Source organism: Clupea harengus, chromosome 2 (genome assembly GCF_900700415.2).
Source record: "Clupea harengus chromosome 2, Ch_v2.0.2, whole genome shotgun sequence".
In the NCBI taxonomy this organism is placed as follows: domain Eukaryota; kingdom Metazoa; phylum Chordata; class Actinopteri; order Clupeiformes; family Clupeidae; genus Clupea; species Clupea harengus.
In genome coordinates this window covers 32,044,661-32,071,122 of record NC_045153.1, presented here as the reverse complement: position 1 = coordinate 32,071,122, position 26,462 = coordinate 32,044,661, and the positions used below count along the sequence as shown (strand labels likewise).

General features: G+C 40.3%; 1 protein-coding gene across 1 annotated transcript; it reads left to right on the top strand.

Moving 5' to 3' along the window:
• Nucleotides 1–256: 256 nt before the first annotated feature.
• dnajc15 (DnaJ (Hsp40) homolog, subfamily C, member 15) lies at nt 257–26,151 on the top strand. The gene is made up of 6 exons (XM_012819800.3): nt 257–466; nt 3,973–4,024; nt 12,792–12,865; nt 19,207–19,283; nt 21,861–21,931; nt 25,566–26,151. Exons 1-6 carry the CDS (start codon nt 395–397, stop codon nt 25,628–25,630), a joined length of 411 nt encoding a protein of 136 aa, XP_012675254.2. The 5' UTR covers nt 257–394; the 3' UTR covers nt 25,631–26,151.
• The last annotated feature ends 311 nt before the right edge of the window (nt 26,152–26,462 follow it).

The window sequence follows — 26,462 nt, the reverse complement described above, 5'->3', positions numbered from 1 at the left end:
CTGTGCAATTAAATCACTATAAAATCAAATAGAAAACAGAAACAAAACAATTAGATCACAATACAATATAAAATCAAATAGAAAAACAGAAGCATCTATATACACAGAAAGCAAGTGTACAAATTGGTTTATTATTCGTTTCAACCACCCAACTCTGCGACCATATTTGCAATTGATGTTTGCAGGGTTAAACACGAACTTGGGTTAACAACGCTTTCGAGAAACACCAAATCGCTGACGGTGGTTCTGCTTTCGAGAAACGCACGCCAGCACAGCTGGTGGCGGTAATGCACCCGTGAGTGGGTTTGCCACACACCTAAACTAAAGAAGAAAATTAGTTACATGTCGCACGACTGCTACGTTGGGAACCGAGGTTGCTAGATGTGTTGTAATTATGGAGGCTGAAAAGATTAAATCTGCGGAATATACAACCATGCATAGTGAAACTGACATCGACAAACAACTCGTGAGTATACATAAGTACCGTTGGCCATCCACTGAAAGCCGATTTCACTCTAGGTAGCGTTAGTGGGCACGCTTGACTTTGGAAAGGTAGGTAGGAAACGTGCCAGTTATCCTAACCAAGGTGAGATAACAACAGAGACAGGTCAACAGCGCGGGTTGTACGTTTTCTCGCCATACTAGGGATCGACCTAAAGAATATCGTTAAAGTATGGAAAGAGCGCCTATATCTAGCTAGCCCTGGGCTAGCTAGCCTGAGTTTATGTTTTTGTCGTAAACTTAACTGACTTTCTCGGTCGGTCTTACCTGACGTTACCTGTTACCAGTGGGGGCTGGTGATTTACAAAGTTGAAGGGAGAATTTGGGGGTAAAAGCACTCTTAAATAGTTCATTCTGGTGAACTTCGAGCAGAGGATTTGCCAGGCAGCCAAAACATGATACACATGTAGTTGACTGCTTATTTAATGTTAATTCAAATACATTCGTTTTTATCAAGAATTGTAATGCAACGTAAGAATACGCAATAGCACAGAAAAACACCAAATCCTCCTTCTAAGCAAGCCCTATGCACCAATGCAAACATTCTTCTGCTAGTGGCAAATAAAGATCCCAATAGAATGAGTTGTACCACACAAAATATCTCGTGTTCCTTGACCATTGGGAACTAAGAGAAATACAAGATGAGCATTAAAACGGCTTACCATCTGATGACTGTAACAGTGCAGGTCTGTGGATTTCTCTATCTGAAGAATATTCCCTGCACTGGACACGAGGCAATTTATGTCTAATGCTCCTACTTATTCTCACTCTCTCTTGAACTGAATTTTGTCCTGTCAGTCACTACAAACTTCATGCTGCAAATGAAAACAAACTATTGAAATTCTTTAGTGTAAATTGAAAAATATGACTATTTGTTTTATTAACAGATGTTAATTACTTTATTTTCAACCTACATCTTGATCCTAGAATTATTGTTAATGTAACATCTATTCTTCATCTACAAGTTTAAAATGATCTGTCATTAAGTGTAATTCGACCTTATTCACCTATACTCCTTAACTACAACAATCTGGAGAAAAGAGATGAATATTCAAAATGCTTACTATTTGATGACTGTGCAGCTCTCTGGAGTAAGTACTATCTATCTGTTGTAGTCTCCGAGCTGGACATGGAGACACTTGGTCATGCATCTCAGAATACACCAAGTCAAACACGGATTGTGCGTCTTGCCCAATAGACATATATAATGTGAAAAAAGAAACTCTTGAATCCGGCCTTGTGTATCAACATTTATGACAATAACAGAAAGCGGCAAGTGACAGTTTATCGCCGTGGTCTCGTCCATCTGCCATGAAAAGAAGAGGGCTACGTCAACCACTGATTTAATCTCACTGGTCACGAAGGATGTTACAGAAGAAATGAAGTAATTCTGGATTGTTTTCCACATGCTATTGACCACAGTTGAATGATCCAGATGGTTAGCTAATGAATCCTCATAGTTAGAAATGACCTTGGTTAACCCAGAAAATCTGTAGCATCGATGAGCCGTTTCAGAACAGCCCTGTTCCTCCTTACGAGAACATGCTGTTTGGTTAACGTTCTCCGAACCATAATACATAGTGAACATTCTCAAAACGTAAGGATAAGTCATGCAAGACTTGCCATATGAGAACTATAGGTTAATGTTCGCTAATGTTGGGGGAATGTTATGTGTTTGCTGGGTCGTTATATTTTGCTACTTGCATCCGCACACCCTCATCCAGTACATATTCAACCCAAAGTCTCAATTTTACATCTGAATTTATGTGCTGATTTAGCTGCTTTCCAGCCCGCTCAATATTTTTAAGGTCTCTGAAGCCTGTTTTTCCACAAGTATGAGAAGCTCTGAATTGCCAACAAGACCAGCAGTAGATTTGTCCGCAAGCTACCAGTCGGCCATCTGTGTTTTTCATACCATTCTGCATTGAATGCGCATGGTTTCTCCCGATTCAAATTACTCAGGCAGGTGTTGGTCTTCCCTTTGACTTAATGTTGAGCTTTTCTCTGTAGTCAAAGCAGTTGAATGGCTTCTGCAAAATCAGATTGACCATGTTTTCTACAGTGTTAGCCATTCTGGGTAGGATGTATTGCCAAGGCAACTAGGCTACCTACTGGCCAGTTAGCTAGCATAATCAGTCTAGTCTTACAGGTTCAAATACACCAATATTATCTGCAACATATATATAGAATCTATACAAAGATTCTGATTATTAACCAGAATAAGTTATTTGTATGCACCACCCTCAACTACTAGAGCACTCACGGTCTCCACTTAATGTCTGCCTTTAAAAGTTAATCTTCTAGTCCTTCATACAACCATTCCAAGCTAAACAACAAAACGGACCTTGGATCAGCAATATAAAACAGCTACGAGAGAGTGCCCTTGATGAGGAGAGTGTTCTCCTGTGGTCTCCTTTCAAACCGCTTTAGTCATAGGGGATTGCATTACCGTTTCATAAGAGAGCATTTGAAATACAATGGCAAGTCCCTATCAATACAGGGCACTGTTCAGCAAATCATTTTTTCCGATACGAAATTGTAGGTTATAATACAGTGTTTATTATTTTTTATTATTATTATTATTTATTTTTTTAAAGACCGTGACTTTGGTATGCCTGTCTTGCATGCTGCATAGCCTACCATAGCCTACTATGACAGGTGACCCTAGATGAGATGCTCATGTTAGGTCGAAAGCAGGAAGGATTCATTAAACAGGCATGCTGAGTGTGTTAATCATGTTTTTCTTAGAATGTATATTTTTATAGTACAGTTTATATTGGTGATGGTATTAATGGTTGATGGAATATAACTAGTTTAATAGTTTTTAAAACAAGAAACTTGGTATATTTTCTTTGGTGGTCCTGTCACACTTGGTGCTCTACGCACTTGTGTGTTATGCACAGTGTTGCGGCAGCTCTTAAGCAGACTGTGCAGACTGTTATGCTCCAAAGCCTGTCCTGAAACACAAGGGAGAACTACACCCATGGAAATACATATTTGTAAATGATGCAGTGGTGTCTTTGGTATTAAAGGATCTACTTTGGTATAATTACTCCATGCTTGCTGTGTGGAAGATCTAAAGGTTTGGCCCTAGAATGGCATTCACAGTGCCTTTTATTAGGCTGTCAACTGGTGGAACGCACCCTAACTCATTATAGGGATTTCTCATGTTGACATGTTGTGTTAGCAGTGAGATTTATTGGACCAATAATTACCCCCAAATTAATCATTGTGACAAATTGTTAGCAACACTGGAGAATTCCTGGCCAACATTGATGTGATTGTGCACCATTATTTACTCAATTCTAAAAACTGAAAACCAAACATGATTATGTGAACAGCCGCAGTGTAATTTTCCCCATCAGAGCACTTGCCGGAGCAATAAACCTGCAATTTTCTGCCTATTTTCTGTTTGATAGACTGCCAAACTAATACTTTGCACGCAATAAGCCATGCTTTTCTTGTTTGCAGGGCAGAACTCTGATAGCTGTCGGTCTGGGTGTTGCAGCTGTCAGCTTTGCAGGTAAGATGCATTAGAGTCATTTATATATGGATAGAGATCTGTGTCATTGGGGACTGTGATAGAGTAGAGTGCTAAGGCAGTAGTTCTTTGACCTGACTTGACTCTTCAGGGGAACTCTTGATCAGATGAACACACCTGATTTTGATAATCAAGTGCATTTTGTTTATACTGATTACAATCAGGCTCACCTGGAGCAGGGAAAGATGTGGAGTATGCAGGTCAGGGCTGAGGACCCATGTGCTCAGTACAATATTTGTGTGGTTGCTGGTTTAGACCATAGTTTTTTTACTAAATCCTTTGCTTTTGCTAGTTAACTAGCTCCTTATTAGGGGTGTGCATCTCGCCCTTGCAAGACAATCTGATGCGTATCAAGAGACATGGGCTATGATCAAATTGGACCCTATGACATTATGAATGTAAACTGAAGTCTGTCTCACACGCCCATGCTCAGATGGCTCACTTTGGCAGTTAGTGAGGGGGACAAATATGAAAAAAGTCTTAGCCCTTCAGTACATTACAATTCATGAACTTTGAGACCGAAAACAAAATTACATAACGGCAACTATAGATTCGATTCTTACTGTTGTTCTACATGAACAATTGAAGACACAGTGTAGCCATAAGGTACTTTTTATATGTACCTACATTATTTCTGTAGTGTAGCGAGTAGGGGTGGGAATTGGCAAAAATGTGACGATTCGATAGTATTGCGATATTTGGGCCACGATTCAATATTGTTGCGATTATTAACATATTGCGATACAGCAAGTATTGGGATTCGATTCTGCGATATATTGCGATTCATGTCCCCCATTTAATTCTGTGAACAACAGTACAAGAACTTAGGAGGGTAGTGCAACAACTTTGCCCTTGAACATTCAGGAAACAGGACCTTTGTAATTATTTTCTGAATAGGAGAAAGCTGAGCTCCCAGCACATAACTTAAAACTATTGAAATGCAAAAGAATAACATTAAGCAGACATAATAAAGTAACATACACCTGAGAATAATCATATAAATAAGTAACTTAGAGCTTCAATCAAATTGAGAAAATAAACAAAAATGCGTACTGTCTAGTCCAGTTGGCTGCAAGGTCATGGACCAAAATGTTACATTCATTTTGGAATGTTGGCATTTTTGTTCAGAAAAAGCAGTTGGTCCACATGTTCAGATGTTAGAGTGCTCCTCTGGGCCGTAACTATATATCCTGCAGTGGAGAACACCCTTTCAGCAGACACACTAGTGCCTGGGATGCTCAGGTATCTGTTAGTGAGTTTGGCTAGGTAAGGACACATTGTCTCATGAGCTTTCCACCAGTTGAGGGGGTTTTCTTCTAGTGGCAGTGGAGAAGCCTCCTGGTATCTCTTCACTTCCTCTTCAGCTTGGGAAAATGCTGACTTTTGGGGGGCTGTGGTAGAAAATGTTTCTCCCAGTAAATCAGCTAGCCCAGATCTTCTTTTTGGTTGTGGCTCTTCAAGCACCTCAAGATCCTGTCCATCCATTTCTACTCCAGAGGCACGGCTGGTCTCTTCTTGCCTACTAGTAGGCTGTAGAGAAACATTAGATAGATGTTAAAAGAAAAAACATATCTCAGGTTTGAAATAGCTGTGGAATGCTCAATGCAATTAAAACAGATATAATAAATGAATGCTAACCAGATGAACATAGGCTTGGTTTAAACAAATCAGATAAATAATATAGCATTTGTAAAATACTTTCTGACTTTTTAAAATAATAACTATTTAAACAATGTAATAAACTAGTTCAATAAAGCTTACCTGAAGGCTGGCTGCCTCCACAACCAGTCTGGAATAAGTGTCACTGATCTCATCTGTGGTCAGGAAAGGCAGTGACTTAAATCGTGGATCCAGGGCCGATGCTGTGTGGAGGGTGTTTTTTTTTTCTTCAACAGTGCTATATCTCTTCTGCAGATCTTGACTTATTGCCTGTTTGATGTCCCTCACAATCAGGTTGTCCCCCATTGCCTCATGTGTGTCATTTAGCAGCTTTGCCTGCACTGGAGCAATGATAGACAAAGTGGGATTCTTCTCCTCTGAAACAACTTTTTTGGCTACAAACATCAGAGTGCCTGCATTATGTCCTCAGCGTCTGTAATGTCATTTTCGTTGAGGGTGCAGATATCACTGCCGGACCGCCTGACCTCGAGGACAACAGAGCAGCACAGATCAGCACAGATCGCTGGTTGTTGTTCCAAGAAACGTTCAAGCATTTCGTACCCACTGTTCCAACGGGTCACAACATCGGTCTTGAGCTTGTGAGTGGGGAGGTCCAGAGTCTTTTGTTTTTGCTCCAACATGGAGTTGGCGATTGTACTGCGGTGGAAAAAAGTGGTTATGCGCCGGACTCTTCCTAGTAACCTAGCGACAGCAGGCACTTTAAGTGCGCGCTGGGAGGCGAGGTTGAGGGTATGGGCAAAACATTTCACGTGAAGGTAGCCCCCCACCTGCGCAGCCACAACCATGTTGGACGCATTGTCCGTAACCAAAACAATCTGTTTGTTTGCGATGCCCCACTCTTCGGTTGCCGTTTTCAGCACCACAGCCACATTGGCCCCGGTATGGCTCTCATGCATCGCCCTGGTTTGTATAACATGAGCTAAAAGCTGCCATTCATTTGTGATGTGATGCGCAGTTATGGTCATGTACGACTCCGTAGATCTTGATGACCAACCGTCACACGTTATAGCTACTCCTTCGGCTAAATTCAAAGTTTCCTTTACCTCCTCTTTGACTTCGCTGTAGAGTTTGGGGGTGGCAGTGTCGGTAAAATATTTACGCGACGGGATCACATACCTGGGCTCCAGTATGCTAAGCAGATTCTGGAAACCTTCATTCTCCACCACACTGTAAGGCTGTAAATCTTTGGAGATGAAGGCTATCGACTCAGTGATTTTCTTAGCTCTTTTGTAGTTTGGAGGTAACTTTATCATTTGTGTTTGGTCCAAGGTGCGTTGATTTGGGGGTAGGACAACAACTTTGGGTCGTTTCATCTCCTCAGGGGCCGCTAACTCCAAATGGTACCTTGTGAGATGGGCTCTCAAGTTTGTCGTATTCCCACAGTACTTAATTTTCATTTGGCATTCTTTGCAGATGGCATACTGCATGTCAAGGTCTTTACTATTCAATTTTTCTATAAAAACCGAAATGTACCCACACTTTCGATTTGAAAGAAGACGGAGCGTCGTGAACAACTGGTTGAGATGATGAAGCCATTTTCAATTGAATTTGCTGTTGAATGCACGTCAACAAAGCACCGCAACAAGCGCCACATTGTGGATGTAATATGCAAATGTAATATTATCAGAGTACACTCCGAGAAAACCAATGGAGAAAACCCGAAAGTAAAACACATAATTATATAATTAAATATTGCAATACTTTGCGCTACTGTATCGATATAATTGCGTGCGCAAAATATCGCGATACTGAACAGAATCGATTTTTTCCCCCCACCACTAGTAGCGAGTGGAGTGTGTGTGTGTGTCAATATGTGTGGCAAATCAAATAAAAAAAAGTACAAATTCAATTGTGTATCAAAGAAGAATCCGATGCCATCAGCCTCAAACACCAGCTGGTGTATTCTCAACCTGCCTCTTGCCCTCTTTGCTTCTGAAACCCTAGCAAGAGACTTGTCTTCGTCGCTCAAACAGTCATTTCACTTCCTCTTGTTTGTGCCCTTAAGCCTCCGCCCTGCTCGGTCTCGCCCTCCTCGTCTTGTCTGCCTATGCTTGGACAGGCCTGCTGGCTGCTGTTCTTGCTGACCCAAGTCTCTTCCTCCTCTGGCACTGGGCTGAGGGGTTAAGGGAGAGGAGTTTGTGCAGGGGGATGGGGGCAGAGTTTTCAGGGGTTACTGGATGTTCCACGGTCAGTGATGAATGGTGTTGAAAACCCCTTCACTGCCATGAAATGCCATAGCTGATATCCCCTCACTGGTTGCTATGGTTGCCTAGTTGCTCTGCTAGCTAACTAGTTAAAGTAAACTTTTTAAAGATTCTTAAATGGTTTAAATTAGGGCTGAACGATTTGGGGAAATAATCTAATTGTGATTATTTCCCCAAATATTGCGATTGCGATTTAAAAAAGAAAATGTATACCCTTTTTTTCGAACAAAATGTAATGAATGATTTAAATATGACCAACACAATATTAGATACATTTAGTGTAAAATATTCTTTACCACATTTTTATTGGTTATTGAACTACTCATTACAGAATCAAGAACAACAAACTGCTTACTGCTCCCAAGGCAGTAACATTTCACACAACTGAGACATAGAACTTGCCTCTACTACTTTGATTTTGCAAAGTATTTTCAAAGTAAATAAAGTTATACATTAAAAAACTGAGAAAAGCACTTTGTAAATTAGACAATAAAAAACAATTTGAATATTATAATATAGATCAACCAAACATCTGAAATACACAACAATAATGAGTAAGGCACTGCCAGCCATACTGATCCAACAGTTTTTGTCTTAGTGGCTCACAGGTTTTTTGCTAAGAAAACCAGCATATTCACTTTTGCTGGCTTCAATGATGAGCGAGTGCAAGTCACAATATTCCCTCCTGTGCTAAACAGACGCTCTGAGGGAGCACTTGTGGCAGGTACACAAAGATATTTGCGGGCCATGGTGGACAATTGTGGGTAGCTGATCTGGTGCACCCTCCACCAAGCCAAGGGATCCTCTTCTCCATCAATGGCAGGAGTCATCAGGTAACTGTTTACCTCTGCCTCTGCGACATCTTCCGGTGTTACAGGCAAAGACGGAGAGGCCGCCGCACTGGTCTTGAAAAAACTGCCAAGAGACCTCTTCGCCTTTTCCCCCAAGGGCTGTGCACTTGGAGGAACAGTTTCAGTGCGAGACCTCTTCTCCTATTAGATGAGAAAAAACAGCCATTAGTTTTCCAGTTAGATTTTACAGAAATATTGTGTTTTTGTGAAATACATAATTATCATTTACCCGATGATATGTACGTTTTGCTAAGTCTACCATCTCTGTCTTCAGTCGGGTCTTGATGGCAGGGATGTTGTCAATACTGATGAACTGTGTTTTGAACCTAGGGTCCAGGAAAGGCAACATCCAAAAGCTCCTGGATGTTTGGGTCTCCATATTTGTTAGCGAGGTAGGCTAGGACTTTGGTTTTTATTGATTTAGTCAGGTCAGTGTCCTCAGCATCTTCAGCCAGGACTGATGTGGCAAAAAGGTGGAGAACTGGCTTGAGGTAGGAGATGCTCACACATTCCTCTCCAGAAAGAGCATCTGTAAATTCCAGTAGAGGATGCAGTGCTTTGTGAATTGACTCCAACACGTCAATATCCTGCCAGGTTGGGATGTGGGAGCGTGCATAACGATCACCAGACAATACCTGGGAAATGGCTTTGGCCTGTTCAAGCACTCTGGCAATCATCATCTCTTTAGATCCCCATCTTGTTGAGCACTCAGTTATGAGGTTGTGCTCAGGGAGTTTGAGATCCCTCTGTGCCTCTGTCTGATGCCCTTGACACTCTGGCATCTTTGAGTGCATTTTCTGAAAGAAATAAAAAGTAGTGTATTACAAACAATTTGAGTTTTTCTGATACAAGGCTATCCATTACACACTCACATTCTCTGTCATTCTGAAATACACACATCCACACCCCTGTCCTCTCTCTATCTCACACACAACACATAAACAGTTTGTGTGTGTATGTTTATTTCGAACATGTAAAAAAAAATTGTAAATGCAGCTGGGCATTCCACCACAGACAGACAGACATATAAGCACATAAAATCAAAACACATAATATTTCAATTTACATATTGGAAAAGGAATGGGGGGGGGGGGGGTGTATGAATTTCTTTCATCCCACCCACTTCAAACCAACTCAAAATGATTTTACATATTGGAAAAGGAATATCAAAATGATTTATATATTTGTATATTCCTGATTACTAATCAACACATTAGATTTTTATACTAGGCTTACACTGATTTCTGTAAATTGGTGAATCTCTCTTTCTCTTGCGCACACACACACACACAACATGATAACTTACCAATGGCAAGATGTAATCTGTGCCCAAAACACTGGAGCCTCGTCCACTCATTGAGCCGCGCAGCCATCACCATATTGGACGCGTTGTCCGTCGTGATACAGACGTGTTTCTCCTCGTGGAGATCCCAGCTGGCAAGCCCCTCTCTCAAGCCGGCTGCAATATTTTCCCCTGTGTTGTCGTCTGGGAAGTAGGCAGCTTGTAGGCAGCGAGCTTTGAGGTTAAAATCTTCCTTAATAAAATGGACTGTGAGACTTTGGTAAGGCTCAGATGTGCGGCTTGACCACATATCGGTTGTAGTAGCAAAAAACTCCACCGTTTTAAGCTCCACGGTGACTTTGTCTTTGCACGTTCTGTACAGCTCCGGTATGGCAGTCTGACTGAAATATGTACGGGAGGGTATACTGTACCGTTTATCAATCGTATGCATCAATGCCGTGAACCCAGGCTAGGTCACCGTGCTGAGAGGCACCATATCTTCTGCTATGAACTCGGTTATTGCCCGAGTGATATCCCCGTGCCGTTTTGAGTTGCGGTCATATGGAGTGACGCCATCAAAGATTTCGGTCAGTGATGCCTGTCTCATGGTAGGCCTGTTTGGCGCACTGGTGCTCGGCATTTGGGCCATACAACTCTCGTGCATGGGTTTATGATATTTTTTTAAGTGCTGGAATAGGTTTGTGGTGTTACCCCGTGAGGTAGCAACGGTAGCACGGCATGTTCTGCACAACACCTGACACTGCGCAGCATCATCATTTTTAAAACCAAAATACTTCCACACCACCGACGTGCTGTTCCTCTTCGATACTAAAGTGTCAGTTTCTGACTGTTCTGTTGAGCCAGAGGCCATTTTAGCAGGTTAAAGAGCAGTATGAAATGTTGACGCAGCCCAGTGCCTGTAATGTTTATGAGTTATAACATTGACACAACAATGACGTATGGCATGGCCCCCTACAGGCATGCGCAGGTTGGGTGTTCAAGCAGAGCTCGCGAGTAGCCCGCCTCCTTCATATCAGTAAACAATCTTTCTTAGCACTCGGTCTTGTCATTGACTCACACAACGAGAACATCACAGTGCCCTTCTCTCTTTCGCTTGCGTCACGTGAAAACGTTGTAATCGCGCACGTTTAAAAAACGTTTTTTTCGCGCACGTTGCGGTTAGAAAATTGCGATTAAATCGCAAATGCAATTAATCGTTCAGCGCTAGTTTAAATGGAGTTACATTTGCATGACATGATGGCTAGTTATATAGCTAATGTTAAAGTTTCCTAAGAATTATAATAGGAAAAGGTAGAAACTCGCAGGGTACCTGTGCAGCTTTTAAAATTAGTTAATATTCACACACGCTAGCAGCTGCCAAATGTGAAGATGGTTCCCTAAGCTCAAGATAGCTAGAATAGTTAAAAAGCTATGATAGATACAAACCTTCTAGTGCCTGTGCAGCTTCATATTAACACAAGTTCATGTTCACTTCATACTAAAATGAGTTCATATTACACACACTTGCAACTATCAACTGTTAAAATGTTTCCATAAGCTAGAGATAGTGGTTAACTGGCGTGAAGACATGCATGTTTTACACACCTCTCGCGGAAGCTCTGTATTATCCTGAGAAATAGGCTAGAGCTGGGAGGGAATACACACACCCATTTCTTTATCTTTATGGAGGACTGAGATGTTGTTTTTAGCTGAAACATTAATGGATTTGAATGTGGAAGAGGGAGAGAGACCCATTTTACTTGGCAGAGTTATGTGTGCATTACTAACTTCCAGGCAGGAAAAAATGCATTCCCAATGTATAGACCTCACCCAAGTATTTAACCTCAAGGCAGCAGACATTTCACAAAAGCAATGTATAAACTGCAGCTAATAGTCGGGAACTTATGGTAACGTCTGTGCTTATGGTAACGTGATTGTCCTGGGACGTCGGGCTAGCGATTTTGCAAGTCCTGGGCATTAAATAATGTTAGAAATGTAAAGAAATTGTGGATGTACTGTAAGTATAATAAGGCATCTTTCATTAGACACACACACAATTACAAATGTCAGTAGTCAGTGTTTATTGATACTGAAGTCTGAGGATTGTTCATATTGGTTAATGCAAATAAAATAACTTTCACTTTAACTTTTTTTATTTTTCAAAAGTAGGGGATGCAGGGCTATACATTCATATTAGGATAGAGAAAAAAATCTGAAATGGCACAAGGGATGAAATGTTTTACTGTGGTGTGTAAAAAAAAAAACATTTAGTGAAAGTTTGGGGGAGGTGTCAAAGTTTCAGTATAAATGTAAAACGGCGTTAATAGTCTTCCGCTAATTCAGTTGGTTTTCTAGTTCTCTGGCAGGTGTTTGTGCTCTCCACTCAGAATGTTTGTGGGTTTGTTCTTGGAGGAATCTGAGACTCCAGTGGGTATCATGTTAACAACTCTTGGGTCACCTCGAACAATGCAGTGCTGTTGAGGGCAAGATATTCAATAGGCAAATGCTGAATTGCATTGGCTTTCTCTAAAGAGAACCACAATCCATGGCAACTGACCAGGACGTTGCTGAAAGACTCATCTTTTGCATGTAACTAAGACATAAGTGTGGTTTGCCCTTTGGCTTGATATTAAGGCTTACCTGATGACTTCTGCCAGTTAATTTTATTGGTTGTTATGCAAGCAAGCATGCCCTGAGCTAATGTTATTCCCGTCTTCTGTTATTTTTTTTAGGTCGATATGCATTCCAGTTGTGGAAGCCTCTTGGGCAAGTCATCTCGCAAACTGCCAAAAATTTTCCAACTTCTGTAAGTATAACATATCAGCTTTGACTCATCTTGCCTGCCATCATGACTCATCTCGCCTGCCAACTTATCTTCAGGCTCAGTGCCTGTTTACAGCACAACCGTGGTTACTTGGGAATTCCATGATGGTTACTTTTAAGAATTCCATTGTGAACACACCATATCCTTTAATTACACACCCTGAACCTCGTCCAGCAGAGCAGACAAATTGATTGCTGTAGTTTTCTGTACCAGAAGCAGTTATATCTGAACTTTGAGGTTTATTTGTGGTTCCGTGTCTTCATTGATGGGGATGGGTGAAAGACAGGGTTGGTTGGGCAAATGAGCTGTGAATCAACCCTCAGGGCACAAACACACAGGACAATTAAGCACTGTGTGTGCAACTCTGTTTTCACTTCGACACCTCTGTTACTCAGTTGGGGCTTGCAGACTGGATGCAATAGCAGCAACTAATAGTTTCATTTGTGCTGCCGACCTCGTGCTAATCTATACGAAATATGGAGGAAGTATGTTTCCATTAACAGTAAACTGAAGAGTTTCTTAGAGAATCTCTAAGAAGAGATTTTGACTTTCAGATGCCTTTTTATTATTTAAAAAAGGAATGGGGTATTAAAAGGATAAAACCATTAGGCTCATTTTAGAAGAAGTTTGTACCAGTAATGGACGCCACACAAGCCATCCATGCCAGTTGAAGCCTCTTACACACCGTAAGCCTTCAACATACACATGAAAAGAAAAACTTGTCCAAAACGTATGTGTTTTTAAAAGCCAGACCTGATACAAATGAACCATTATGGATTCCCTTTGCTGTGACCGAGTATAACCATCATACATTACAAAGGAAAGTAAAGTGAAATAGAGCTCCCAACTTTATTAATATTCTACCAAGAAGATCAAATAGAGGTCCTAGCCTGAAGCGCTCAGGCAAGGCAAAACAATGGAAAATATTGTCTGCAGAACAACTGAAAAGACATGCACAAACTGCACATTTGCATAGACACACATGCTATATTTCACATACCCATATATACACTTAATCCTTCTGAAAACAAGCATGACTTGAGCACACAAGAGAGGCAACTTTGTGCTTTTCAGTAAGGGGAGTAAAAAACCACAAGCTTGGCCTTCAATTTCCTTCACATATTCTTTTCTGGACAGAACACACTTAAGGTCTCTTTTTTTATCCCCATTGTGCAAGTGCAAGTTCATTTTCACTATACTCATGACTGAGAGCATACGTTTATTTTGAAAAAATAGCAAAAGTGCTAATAGAAAACGTGTTGAATGTGAAGCCATTCCAAAACCAACTGAGAACAATGGAGAGTGAGTTTAAAGTATTAATATGCATGGGCAGCTCACACACACCTGACAAGCTCATTGACATACTGACATACCCAGCGATACAAAGCACCCTCCACGCTCAGAGCTCAGAGCACTCCCATACTGGTCTACCTACCTACCTACCTCTTGCCTTATTTTGACCTAGAAAAATTATATTTACTAATTTGTATGTGCTAATTCATTTTAATTAATTTAAATCTAATTCAAATGTATTCTTAAATGTCTCTTAAACTGAACTCGATGTTGTATGGTTTGTGTTGGAATGACAAGGGGACAAATAAAGTCCACATAGCTGTTTTAAAATGTGTTTACTGGTCAACAGTGGCTTTTTAACTGCTACACTTTTAATACTATTCCTTTGTTTGATAGAAACATTCCTCAAATGATCTCTTCAGTTTCCTTTTCCTGCTTCAAAAGGTTGTAATTCCTCCCCATATTGCCTGAGAATGGTGACTTAAAATAAAGTGGAACAACCTTTTGAAAGTAGATTTAGTCACCTGGCAATCTTATCAACAAACCTGTCTGAGATGCATACTAATTGTCTAAAAAGAAAGTATTAAATGAAACAAACAAAAGACTTCACTGAAAAACCTAAAACTAACTTTATTTTTACTGAAATCCAATTGATTCTTCACTTGCATAATAATTTGGAACACAGTGTTCAGTCATCTGAAACACTGAGAGAGTATTTAACATTGCATCAGTAAATTATTAATAACCTAATGTCAGTCTAATAAATTAGCCAGCTAACGTTTGAATGCCAGTGCCTATTAGTTGACGGTGAACCATTTAGCCTAAGAAACACCAACATTGACTCAGATAGCCTAGTGTATTGATCTCAGTGTTTCCGAGTAGCTCAGCATCCTAATGAAACCTGTACTCTCTGTAGATCATCTGCTCTTGCTCTCTCCAAAATAGTTTTTCACTAATGACATTTGCTCATCACTGGTTTGACATTGTCTTTGAACTCAGAAGTGACGCAACCGAATTTAAAAAGATTTCGCCATTAGTGGGCCCCTCAGAATTGCTCATCATTTGGAAAAACATTTGCAGACCTCTTTCCTTTGAATTATACTGCTGTCTTTTTGGCCATACATAGCCTTGTCTGTTTATCATTTGCCCTGTAAAGGGCTGGAGTCTGTCTCTTATGAAGGTCTTCTGTTTCTTGTGTACATGACGTTGCATCAAAATGGTTTTGTTTGGTAGAAGAATTGTACTGGTCAGAGATTAAGTTCAGATACAGTGGCTTGAAAAAGTATTCACACCCCTGAAAATCATTACCACAATCTTAAGCGCTATCCATAAAACTAGACTCTATTGTAGGCTGGCGGAACAAAACATTGCTTTAAAGGATCTACATTAAAACATGTTTGGAGGTTACCTAAGGTTCTTTTTTTTTTTTTGGCCTGTCCTCAAAGCGTTGTAAGTGGCGTAAATCTAACACTGCCAATACTTCAAGAAACACCATCCCGATCCTGAAATATGGTAGTGGTAGTGGTAATATGATAGATATTTCTCGACTGCAGGAACTGGAAAACTTTTAATAATTAATATAAGGATGAATGGAAATAAAATCTACACAATATCACAAGAAAATGTGTTGCAGACTATTGTATGGCGTGAATACCTCTGCAAGAATATTTTAGTTTTCAATTCATTTATTTTTAATATAATATAAATTTAATATAATATAAATTATATAGCCTTTATAAATGTTCTATAGCATAAGTGTTCAGAATGAATACTTGGGAGATTGGATTTTCCCAATCAAGCCAGAAAGTCTGTGTGTAAATATCTTCTTTTTTGGTGCACCAAAATGTCAAGCAACAGCAGCCTGCACTTCAAATTGTAATAGCATTAGAATGAAAAATAAGAAACTGATTGTTATTCAGAATGTGGTGGAATATTTAAGCAATATAGTACTCGTGTGAGTGGGGTAGGTAAGGGATATTCCCACGGGTGGTGTTCGGCCGTAGCCACGAGGCCGGAGGCAGGCAGGCAGTGATTTATTATTAGCTGTGAAAAGTCAGAGTTGGGATGTCCTGGGATATTGCAACTCATGGAACGTCTCTCGTCCAATCAGAAACAGCTAAATAATTCAATAGAACCCAATTCGCTTTATGCGGAACGCCCAACGTTCGAACCGGAAAACAGTTCTAAACAGAGCTAATCATTTCCGCTTCTCACTTCCGTACACAGGTTGACTGCAGCGGTAGGTTATCTCCTCTGAGGTAACTTCTAAGTGTCGCTTATTATAATATTTTTTTTAATTTCTGGTCAAACTTTAGAGCATTTGTTTTAATTAAAATGTCACGAATGGTAAAATATCAAAAACGGGAACATCTAAACAACAGCTTTTGCTGTGTGCCGAGCTGCTCTGTGTCGGGGAGATTTAACTCTATCGTAAGTTTTCACCAGTTTCCGATAGATGAGACAGTCAGGGCGATATGGGTCCGAAACATTAGGCGTGATCATTTCGTTATAAGGAGACAACCAGCTTTTTGCAGTAGCCTGCCTTCTATCAAATTACCAGAACAAGCCACTGGTCAAGGCTTGGGCCAAATAGATTATCTATCATTTACCATTGTACATATTGTAAATACATTAGTACATGAAGTATAATTGAAACATGTTTGCAGAAAATAATTTTAATTTTGTCAAATAAATGTTGTGCCAAGTACCTAACGTCTGTTAGAAGTCAGGTACTTGGGCATATAAATATTGAAAAAAAAAACCTGTCTGCCTTTTCTCATCACTTTTGTCACCTCTGGGTCAACTATGATTTGTTGAACTAGCATGTCTTCTTGGGCACAAATGACAAAGTCACACCATGTCATTCCTGTTAGCATAAGTTGCCCCTGTATCTGCCAGTAATAGATGTGACTTTCCTTAAAGAGCAGTGTGCCTTCTTTCATATTAAGGTACTTGCAGTCAACATAGCTGGTGACGTTAGGGCACTTGATCTCTACTAGGCCAAAAGGTGGCTGTGCGAGGGGGTTGAATACAAGGCCATCTGGTGAGGTGCCAAGCCATGGGGCGTCAGGATAAACAATTAGGCCACAGGGCATGTAGTTTACGTTCCTGATTTTGCTGTACTCTTGGGCTGCTGTAAACTCCATATCTGCAGTTGAATGACCGCAATACAGTGATCATAATGAAAATTGTTGTAATTAGGAAACGAATGTCATTGCAAGGTAATAGTTAATTTTATTTAGAAAATTTATTTAATTTAATTTAATTTAATTTAATTTAATTTAATTTAATTTAATTTAGAAATGGACAGTTATGTGTGTCTGCACCTCTTTTCATGTCCGCTGTCTGCCTCGTTCCTTTCAGGATGCGTTCAGCCAGAGACTGTGCTGAACCATCTCCCCTCACAAAGCACACCTCTCTAAAGTGGGAGGAGGTTATTCTAGGCCTGCACAGCTAATGCCACTCTGAACTTCCAGAATGTATGAAACAAAGTGGTAAAGTTAATATCCTACTGTGACAAGTAGGTTACAATTATAAAAGTAAAATATGTTGTATGCATAGTCTGCTGGCTTCAGTAACTGCAATGTGTGGAAAAAGCAACCATTTTTCACTCAGTGCTAGTTTTCAGAAAAGATTCTACTCTCGTGGCATACAATACAGTGATATTGTTACGAATCATAACCTGCTGTGTCCCAGCTAATGTTTACGTGTATGACCTCAGTGACTGCAGTACAGCACCTCACCTGATTCCTCCTTCCATGCGCCTGTTTAGCCTGGGTCTTGTAATTATCATGCTGTTTACGGGCCCGGGTTTCACTCCCTTATTGAAGTAAAGAGATTTAACTGAGTCTCCACTACATTACGCTGCACCTTTAATGTTTCTGACCTTAGATCACTATACTTTCTTTTAGCAATTTACTATTTTTATTGCTGCCTAACTCTTACATACATATACAGTACATTTGCCTCAACCTTTACTGCAGTTCTGGGCTTGTGCCATGTTTCGGTGCAAGCATGAACAGGGGGGACAACCTGGATATTGAGCTCTGAGTAGTGAGCTGTCTGAAAGAGCAGTGCAACAGTGTGATTACACACTGCTGTGCCCGCTTTGCATGAACACTGACTGGAGTCATGACGACAGGTTCTGCATCACGAAGCACTATCTGTGTAGAATACACAAAGAGACATTGGACAGTTGGCAGAACAGATACCACTGAATTAAGACTTCCTACAAGTATACTACAATTAACATATATTACACAGTATAGCAATACCCAAACCCATCCCTGAACATTAGCCTACTCTCAAGCTGTGTGGTTTTTCATTCTTCTGCATGGACCTGTGACAAGCTGCTCTGACACTCACAGTACCTGTCAACCTGTCTTTGTTTGACACTGGTGGAAAAGAAGATACAGCATCCATCCATTCATTCACTCATTCATTTATTAATCACATTTGTCATAATGCAAAGCAATGTTTTAGAAATCTGAAACACCTGCCAGAACAGCAGACATTAGACCTGGCAGCTACAGTCGACCCATTAGACCAGCATAACACGTCGAAACATTAGACGAGCATAAACAGGATATCGTATAATTATCTTCATTTGATTGGGTTATCCGTCTGTGATCAAAAATAAAAGGCTAAACTACTGATCGCATACAAGTCTACAACTACTGATAGTTAGCTAACGCTAAAGGGTGCCATTAGCAAAAGCTACATAGCAGCTATATACCTTCATAATTATAAATAAATGAGGAGGCGTAAAACTTAAATCCCTTGTCTAACAGAGTAGTCGGGGCTCTGGTTTGGAAATACTATGTACATCAGAAATGGTCATACGTGGTAGCTCCTGTAAACACCGGCTGTAGAAGGTCGCCATAATAAGCTCGTCTGTGTTTACCTGAGCCGCGGACGGCCGGAAGTTGTTAACCCTGTTTGGTAGAACCCGGAAGAATGTTGCGCATAACCCCTATTGTTTTATAAAGATTAATAAAGATTTTTTCTCATTCTTCTGTTTTCTTTATCAGTCATTTTCAACGTATTACAAAGGAGGGTTTGATCAGAAGATGACGAAACGTGAAGCCAGCCTCATCCTCGGTATCAGGTAAAACTTAATTTCCATGTCTATACATTAGGACTGATATTTCATTATCATGTCTATACATTAGGACTGAGATTTCATTATCATGTCTATACATTAGGACTGAGATTTCATTATCATGTACCTGTCTACAGTTTAGATACTGGATGATTGAAAACAAATGTATGACTGACTAAACTGTTTCCGTTTGCTCATTTTAGTCTTTGTCTTTCATTGGCCACTCTCACATATGGCTTTTCCTTTGAAACTCTGTCTAAAAAGGCCCATATTCCAGAGCATCTTCACCACGGAAGATAAGACTGGTGTTTTCTGGGTACTATTTAATAAAGCTGTTAGCAGAAGGACCTGTAGCTCATCTGTTTCTCAGATTAGAGAATCTGATGTTTTTAATTCTCCTACACAGATGTGCACCACGGGGCCTCCAGCTTCTCTTTCTCTCCAGGTTAAAGCCAGTGCACTGGACGGGGAAGGATGCGCTGCTATAAACCTTTCTCAGATATCTTCAGTTTCTTGCATGGAATAGCTTTTATTTAGACAAAGACTAAAATGGGTAAACGGAAACAGTTTTGTCAATCATCCCGTATCTAAACTGAGGTTTTTGGATCACAGACAAGAAGTGCAGAACAAATGAGAAGATGCTGGAAGAGTGCTTGGCACTATTTTTCAAGCACAGTAGAGGAAATACGATCTTCTGGGGGTGCTTTGGTGCAGCTAAAGTATATCATTTGTACAGGCTGAAAGGGATCTTTAACAAGAGAGGTATTTGGCTCCATTTAACCATAACCAAGACGGGCACACAGGATGCTGCTGGAGGGTAACCGCAGATATTCAAGAACAAAATGAATATTTCTAGCTGAAATCATTATGTCTAACTTGTTAATGTCTTGACTATATTTTCTATGTATTTTGCACCTTATTTGATGGATAAAAAAATATATTTTCCTGGAAAATGTGTAATTTTCAGGGTGATTCCAAACTTTTCAATGACCCTGTATGTAAAGACAAGACTCTTGTCAGACAGGAAATGCTATGTTCACTATATGGATCCTGTTATCGGCCTTTTGCTTTGGAAGGACATACACAGCGCATTTGGAAAGACCCTTTCAAATTTTCCACATTGTGATATCTTTCAAAAATGTTTTCAGACTTTGTTCATCTTAAAATGGATTCAATTAATTTTATTTTTTTCTCATCAATCTCTACACTCAATACTCCACTATGACAAGGCAAAAACATGTTTTTGGAGTGTTTTGTTAATTCATTAAAAATAAAAGACCCTTAGTTATGACCGTTGCAATTAAGCTGAACATCCTACTTCTGTCATTGAGCCTTCTCTGCTTCTAAAACGTCTTTGGAGTCTTAATTGAATTCATTCGACATGATTAGGAAAGGCACATCTGTCTATATGAGGCCTCACAATTGATGGTGTATGTCACCAAGCCGTGAGGTTGAGAACATTTTCCGTAGACCGGCGAGACAGATATGTGGAAGGATACAAACATTTCTGCCGCATTGAAAGCTCTCTAGACCACAGTAGCCTCCATCATTCTCGAATGGAAGAGATTAGGAACCACCAGCGGTTCCTAGATCTGGCCGCCCAGCCAAACTGAGCAATTGGGGATGGAGGGCCTTGGTCAGGCAGGTCACCAAGAACCCAGTGGTCACTATGAACGAGATCCACAGATGGGAGAACCTTACCGAAGGAACATCCGTGCAAATCATCAGTGCAGCACTCGCAGCGGGGTGAGGAGGCTGTTCCTCATTAAAAGGCACATGACGGCCCACTGGGAATTTGCAAAAGAAAGCACCTGAACGACTCTCAGGCCATGAGAAGCCAAATCTGCTCTGATGGAATGAAGATTGAACTATTTGGCCACAATTTCCAATGGAATGAAAACCAGGCACTGAGCATCACCTCATTAATACTATCCCTACAGTCAAACACGCTGATGGCAGCATCTTGCTTTTGGGATGCTTTTCTGCGGCAGGGATTGGGAAACTAGTCAGGATAGAGGGAAAGAGATACAGAAAACAATGTAGCGCAGTCCTTGGTGAAAACATTTTACAGACTGCTCAGGTCATTGAACGGTCTTTTATTTTTTAATAAATTAACAAAGCACTCCGAAAACCTTCTATGCTTTGTCATTGTGGAGTATTGTGTGTACATTGATGAGAAAAAATGAATTGAATCCATTTCAAGATGAGTCTGAAACATAACAAAATGTGGAAACGTTCTAAATGTGCTGTTGATTTTAAGTGCATTTAAATCGCTTTGGATTAAAGTCTGTACTAAATACCTGACATTTTAGGATTTGGGTCAGAAGATGGCCGATAAGGGGGAGCTGGAAAAGGGACCCATAGTTTAAAGGTGCATGCTTTATCAAAACCAGTCCTCCATAAAATATATTTAAATAAATTCTAATTTCTTCTGTGTGCAACCAGTCTCAAATTGACGGTATGGATTCATTCACTGTAAAAAAAAATTATCAGCTGGGTTATTATTAGCTGTGTTCATTATACTCTTTCACCACTAGATGGAGTTGTGCTCCTCTAAAATTTTGCCTCCGCTCTGTTCAACAGTCCAACTTGCCCAAAATCAAAGGTGCGAGAGGCTCACAGGAGGTGTATGGTCCTGAATCACCCAGACAAAGGTTAGTGTTACTCACACATTACATCACAGTTTACCATAAAGGTAAACCGGACTCACAATTGACAGTCTCTCTCAAATATACTGGTTGAAGGTAGGTGCAACTTGAAAGAGAAAATCCAGTTTAAACAGGCATTTGAACTGTCATGGTTAAAGGAAAAATACTGGCTGAATTTCAATTACTTAATGTTTAATTGTAATGATAATTCCTAAATGTGCAAATATTTAAATAGTTATGCTCCCTCTGTGTCTAAAGTCCCATTTGTGGTATGGTCAGAGTACTATCATACGTCTTTTTTTCACTGGTTTGGTGTAAATATGCAAAGCAGTCAATGACTGGCAATATGCTCCCTCTAATTGCTCTAAAGTGTTAGCTACAGATTCTCCATGCACTAAAGACCCTTTAAAATATAGCATGTAAGGTATGTAATGTCATTTTTAAAGTACTTTTTTATTTAACTGATGACACCAAAGGCTTTTGCAACCAAGTGTCATTAAACCCTGTGGGCAATACAGCGAGTCTGTCTTAAATTGTTTGTAAAAAGACAAAAGCAGCTACTAAGCCCTAGGATTTCATTCAGAAATGATAACATTTACAAAGCAACAAAGAGGGAAGGGGGATTCAGATATCTGTTGGTGTGATCAGTCTTGCATACTGCCGCTGTAACTGCAGTAAGACTAGGGCTGGCTGCTGTGTTGGCCTGTTTTACCTTGTCAAGGTTAATAGTCTTCATTTTGACTCCCCTTCCCCCACTCATTGAGCTAAGAGGTGTCCGTGTGTGTGTGCTAGCCACAGCCATTGCTCTGCATCACCAGCTGAATTTCGCTCACTGTGAAATGAGAAATTGTCTGAAAGATAAGAGCTGGAGCCCACGAGAGGGAAGCTTCCTGCCGTGGAGTGGGGGTGGGGCATCGGGGGTTGGTGGCCAGATCCATTTCACCTCCTCCCAGCAGACGGGGGTGCTAATTTTAGCCTTCATATCACACACACAAACCTCTTTGGCATCTGCAGCAGTGTTCAGGCACCCTTATTCTTGCTTTTTGCTCTTTGTATTCTGACTTCTGTTTCATTGCGTATGCAGTGTTAACAGGCGGTAGATGAAGGGTGGAATTGTGGTGGAAAAGTGATGTGCATGTTTGGGTGATACTCCATCGCCTCATGTAGAAATATGGGTCAATATACGTCTCTCCAAGACATCACAATTAGTATGAATGGGATTTAAGATCTGTATGGATTTCCTATTTAAGTTGACTCACTTGACAATGCGCAATAGTGGCTCATCATTCTCATAATGCATTCTCACAATGTTTTGTTGATCTGTCGGGCTTGACTAACAGCTCAACCCGTTAATTACTGTAAGACATTGAAACGTTTTAGCAGTTTTTGGCTGATAATATGGAATGATTGATGGATTAGTCCTTACTAAATTAAACTCTGTGTTGGTGTTCAAAGGTTCAGTCTTTCCATTACAGATTCTCTTTCTTGGTGTTCCATGGTCTCAGTCTCTCCTTTACTAACAGTCCTCTGACATGCAGACCTCATATGTTGGCACTCTGAGATTCTTCTGAATGAAGAGTGCGTTACAACTAAAATGAATTATTATTATTATTATTATTATTATTCCGGGTCCTCTCTGTTTGTGTCGATCCTCACAATATGAGGAAACTCTTTTCACCTCTACTCTGATCTCTGTTGTTTTTGTCTCGGTCTGTGTGTTGTGCATTAGTCATGTATTCACCTGAGCTGTCCTTAACTAAGGCTGCTGTGAGGTAAGGCTCTGGCTCTATGGCAGCATGACTGATTAGATGCCTTCTCTGGCTGTTCTCTTCTCTGCCTGCTTGCTCTCAGACACAGTGTGGATGTGGCTTTCAGAAGCCCAGGCGTGTGTGTTTGTGCCATTAGTGTCTCTATACTATGGATGTAGTGAAGTGTGGCTGATTCTATGTTCACAGTGGGTTTCTGTTCAGCATGCTTACTTCCCTCGTCTCTCTATGAGGCTGATCTTGGATAGGGGCCACACAAGTTTAACGCTTTAGATCCCAAATCGGTCAGAATGGGCATGTACAATGAACCAATGCTCCAATTAACATATCTGAGAATGCATTCCAACTTACAGTATGTTTTATCAACTGCAAACACATTTTTATCAAAACCTTTTCCCAAAGTCTTTCTTTTAGCTTAAGATTGCTAAATTTGCAGCCATATGCCAGCAGTGGGATAACACATGCTAGCACAAGCATTATTTGTTGCTTATAATTATTCAGATTTCTGCATTGATCACCAAGACCGTTCTCACACCTAATATTATTCCCTATTAAATAAGTCTCCTGTGGGACCCTGCTCCTCCTTCAGTCACTACCACTTAAACAGAACTCCAAACCAAGGGATGGGTATTTACACTGAGAAATGTATGTTTTCTTGATTTCCTTTTATATATATTATATTTATATAATATATTTATATATATATTTATTTATATAAATATATATAATATGGGTTATTGTCTGTGAGATGGTCCTTGATTTTCCTCTTGTAGGCCTCCTTGGTGTCTTTGATGCCTCTTTTCACATAGGCTCTTGCAGTGCCGTACAGGGCATTGTCATCTCACCTGAAGGCGGAATTGCGCTCTTTCAGTAATGTCTCGCTTGTCGTCCAACGTTTCTGGTTAGGAAACGCCCAAATCCTTCTGTCTGCAGTGACACTGTCTGTACAAAGTTTGATGTAGGTTGATGTTGTTCGAATACATCCCATACTGTTCGTTAAAAACAATCCTGCAAATGAGAGCTCCCTCAGGCCAGATTTTTATGGTCTTTTGTGTTTGGTTTGGTTTTCCTCCTGATAGGTGTGTATGCTGAGATGAGCACCAGTGAACGGTGATCTGACTGTCTTAAGTGGGGGAGGGGTGCGGCTCTCTGATATGCTTGCCATGCTTTAGGTTGGAATACAGTAGTGCTCCGAGTCTTTGTTCCTGTCCTGCCAATGGATTATGCAACCTGCTAGCCAAACTGTAGCATCGGGTATTAGCATGTGAAGCCGTTATGGTATGGTATGGTATGCAAGTAGGCCAGTGCGTTAATATATTAGAGGTAAAATATGAGGTGATAATTCCAATTTATTACAGAGGGTGAGACAGTTGATGAAGGCAAACTGGGAGAGAGGAAAAAAATAAAGAAACATATTATTTTTAGTTTAGAGTGAGTGAAAGAGAGAGAAAGACAAAGAAATTAAACAGTTTGAGATGTTAGATATTAAGATACAGAGACAAAACATGAAGTATTTATTTGCACTAAACAGCAAAAACGAAATAATTCAGTACATTTACTTGGGTCAGTGGGCTTAACCAATATCATCGCTGATATCCAGGCACTTTGTTTGTTGACATTAGGATGGAAGTCACAGCAAATTCAATTCAACTGTGACCATATCAACTCCTTTAAGTGTTCATGACCCTTTCAACTCTTTACTACCCATCCAAGAATATGTTGGATTTTCTTGGAGGCTTTGTATTGACAAAAAAGGACAGAGGAAAAGATTTGAAGTTAAGGTGTGAAGTCTGCATGATGACTGAAGAGTCAGGAGTGATTGGGTGTGAGATGGAGGCTGAACATTGATGGGAAAATGTTGTTTCTTCCCGCAGGTGGATCTCCATATTTGGCAGCAAAGATCAATGAAGCCAAAGACCTGCTTGACTCACAGCGTTGACTCGGCTCACAGCGTTGACTCGGCTCTGTGCTGTCTTCAGATTCAACTGAATTTGAATACTGCATTCCTATTACTAATTCGCATTCTCCTTGCACTAGTTCTCATTTTCATCAAAGGCTCTCATAGTACAAATGAGTCCATCTTGCACTGATGGGCTGATTCGCTTTACCTTTGAGGATGTGGGGCCCTTGTGTGAAAGTGGTCCAAAACACAAATGTGTATCAAACTGCCTGCTCTGTCGTGTTGTGCTGGGCATAAAGAATGAGTTCAGAGGCTTGTTCAACCCATGACCTACCGCCTCAGAGGCTGCTGTTGAATAGTGTTGGGATGTGTATTGTGTAATGTATGTATGTATGTATGTATGTATGTATGTATGTAAAGTGGCCGACTATATTTCCACAAAGGGATTGTGTGCATGTTGGATCTCCTGACCAGGGGTATCTGTACACACATGCACATCAATTTATGTATATGTGGTTCAATTAATACTAGTTGAATAAAAGGTTTTAAATTATCTCTAATTAATGACTCACATTCTTCATTGCTAACAGAGATATATTATAGACGAGTTGCTAATTAGTTGTGTTGAGGAACTGGTTATGCTTTGGTCACAGCTCAAGGTTGGAGCAATTTTTTTCTCTGTCATTAAAGTCAAAGCACGTGTATATATGAGTAAAAGGAATAAGAATTAAAAGGCAAAAACTAAAATGAAACACCTAAGACCAACAAAATGAACAAGATGGATATACAGCAAAAATCCAGTGTATAAAAGTGAGTTTAGTCTCTTAAAGCAGATTTGACATACAAGGGAAGGCTCCATAGTTTAGCACCA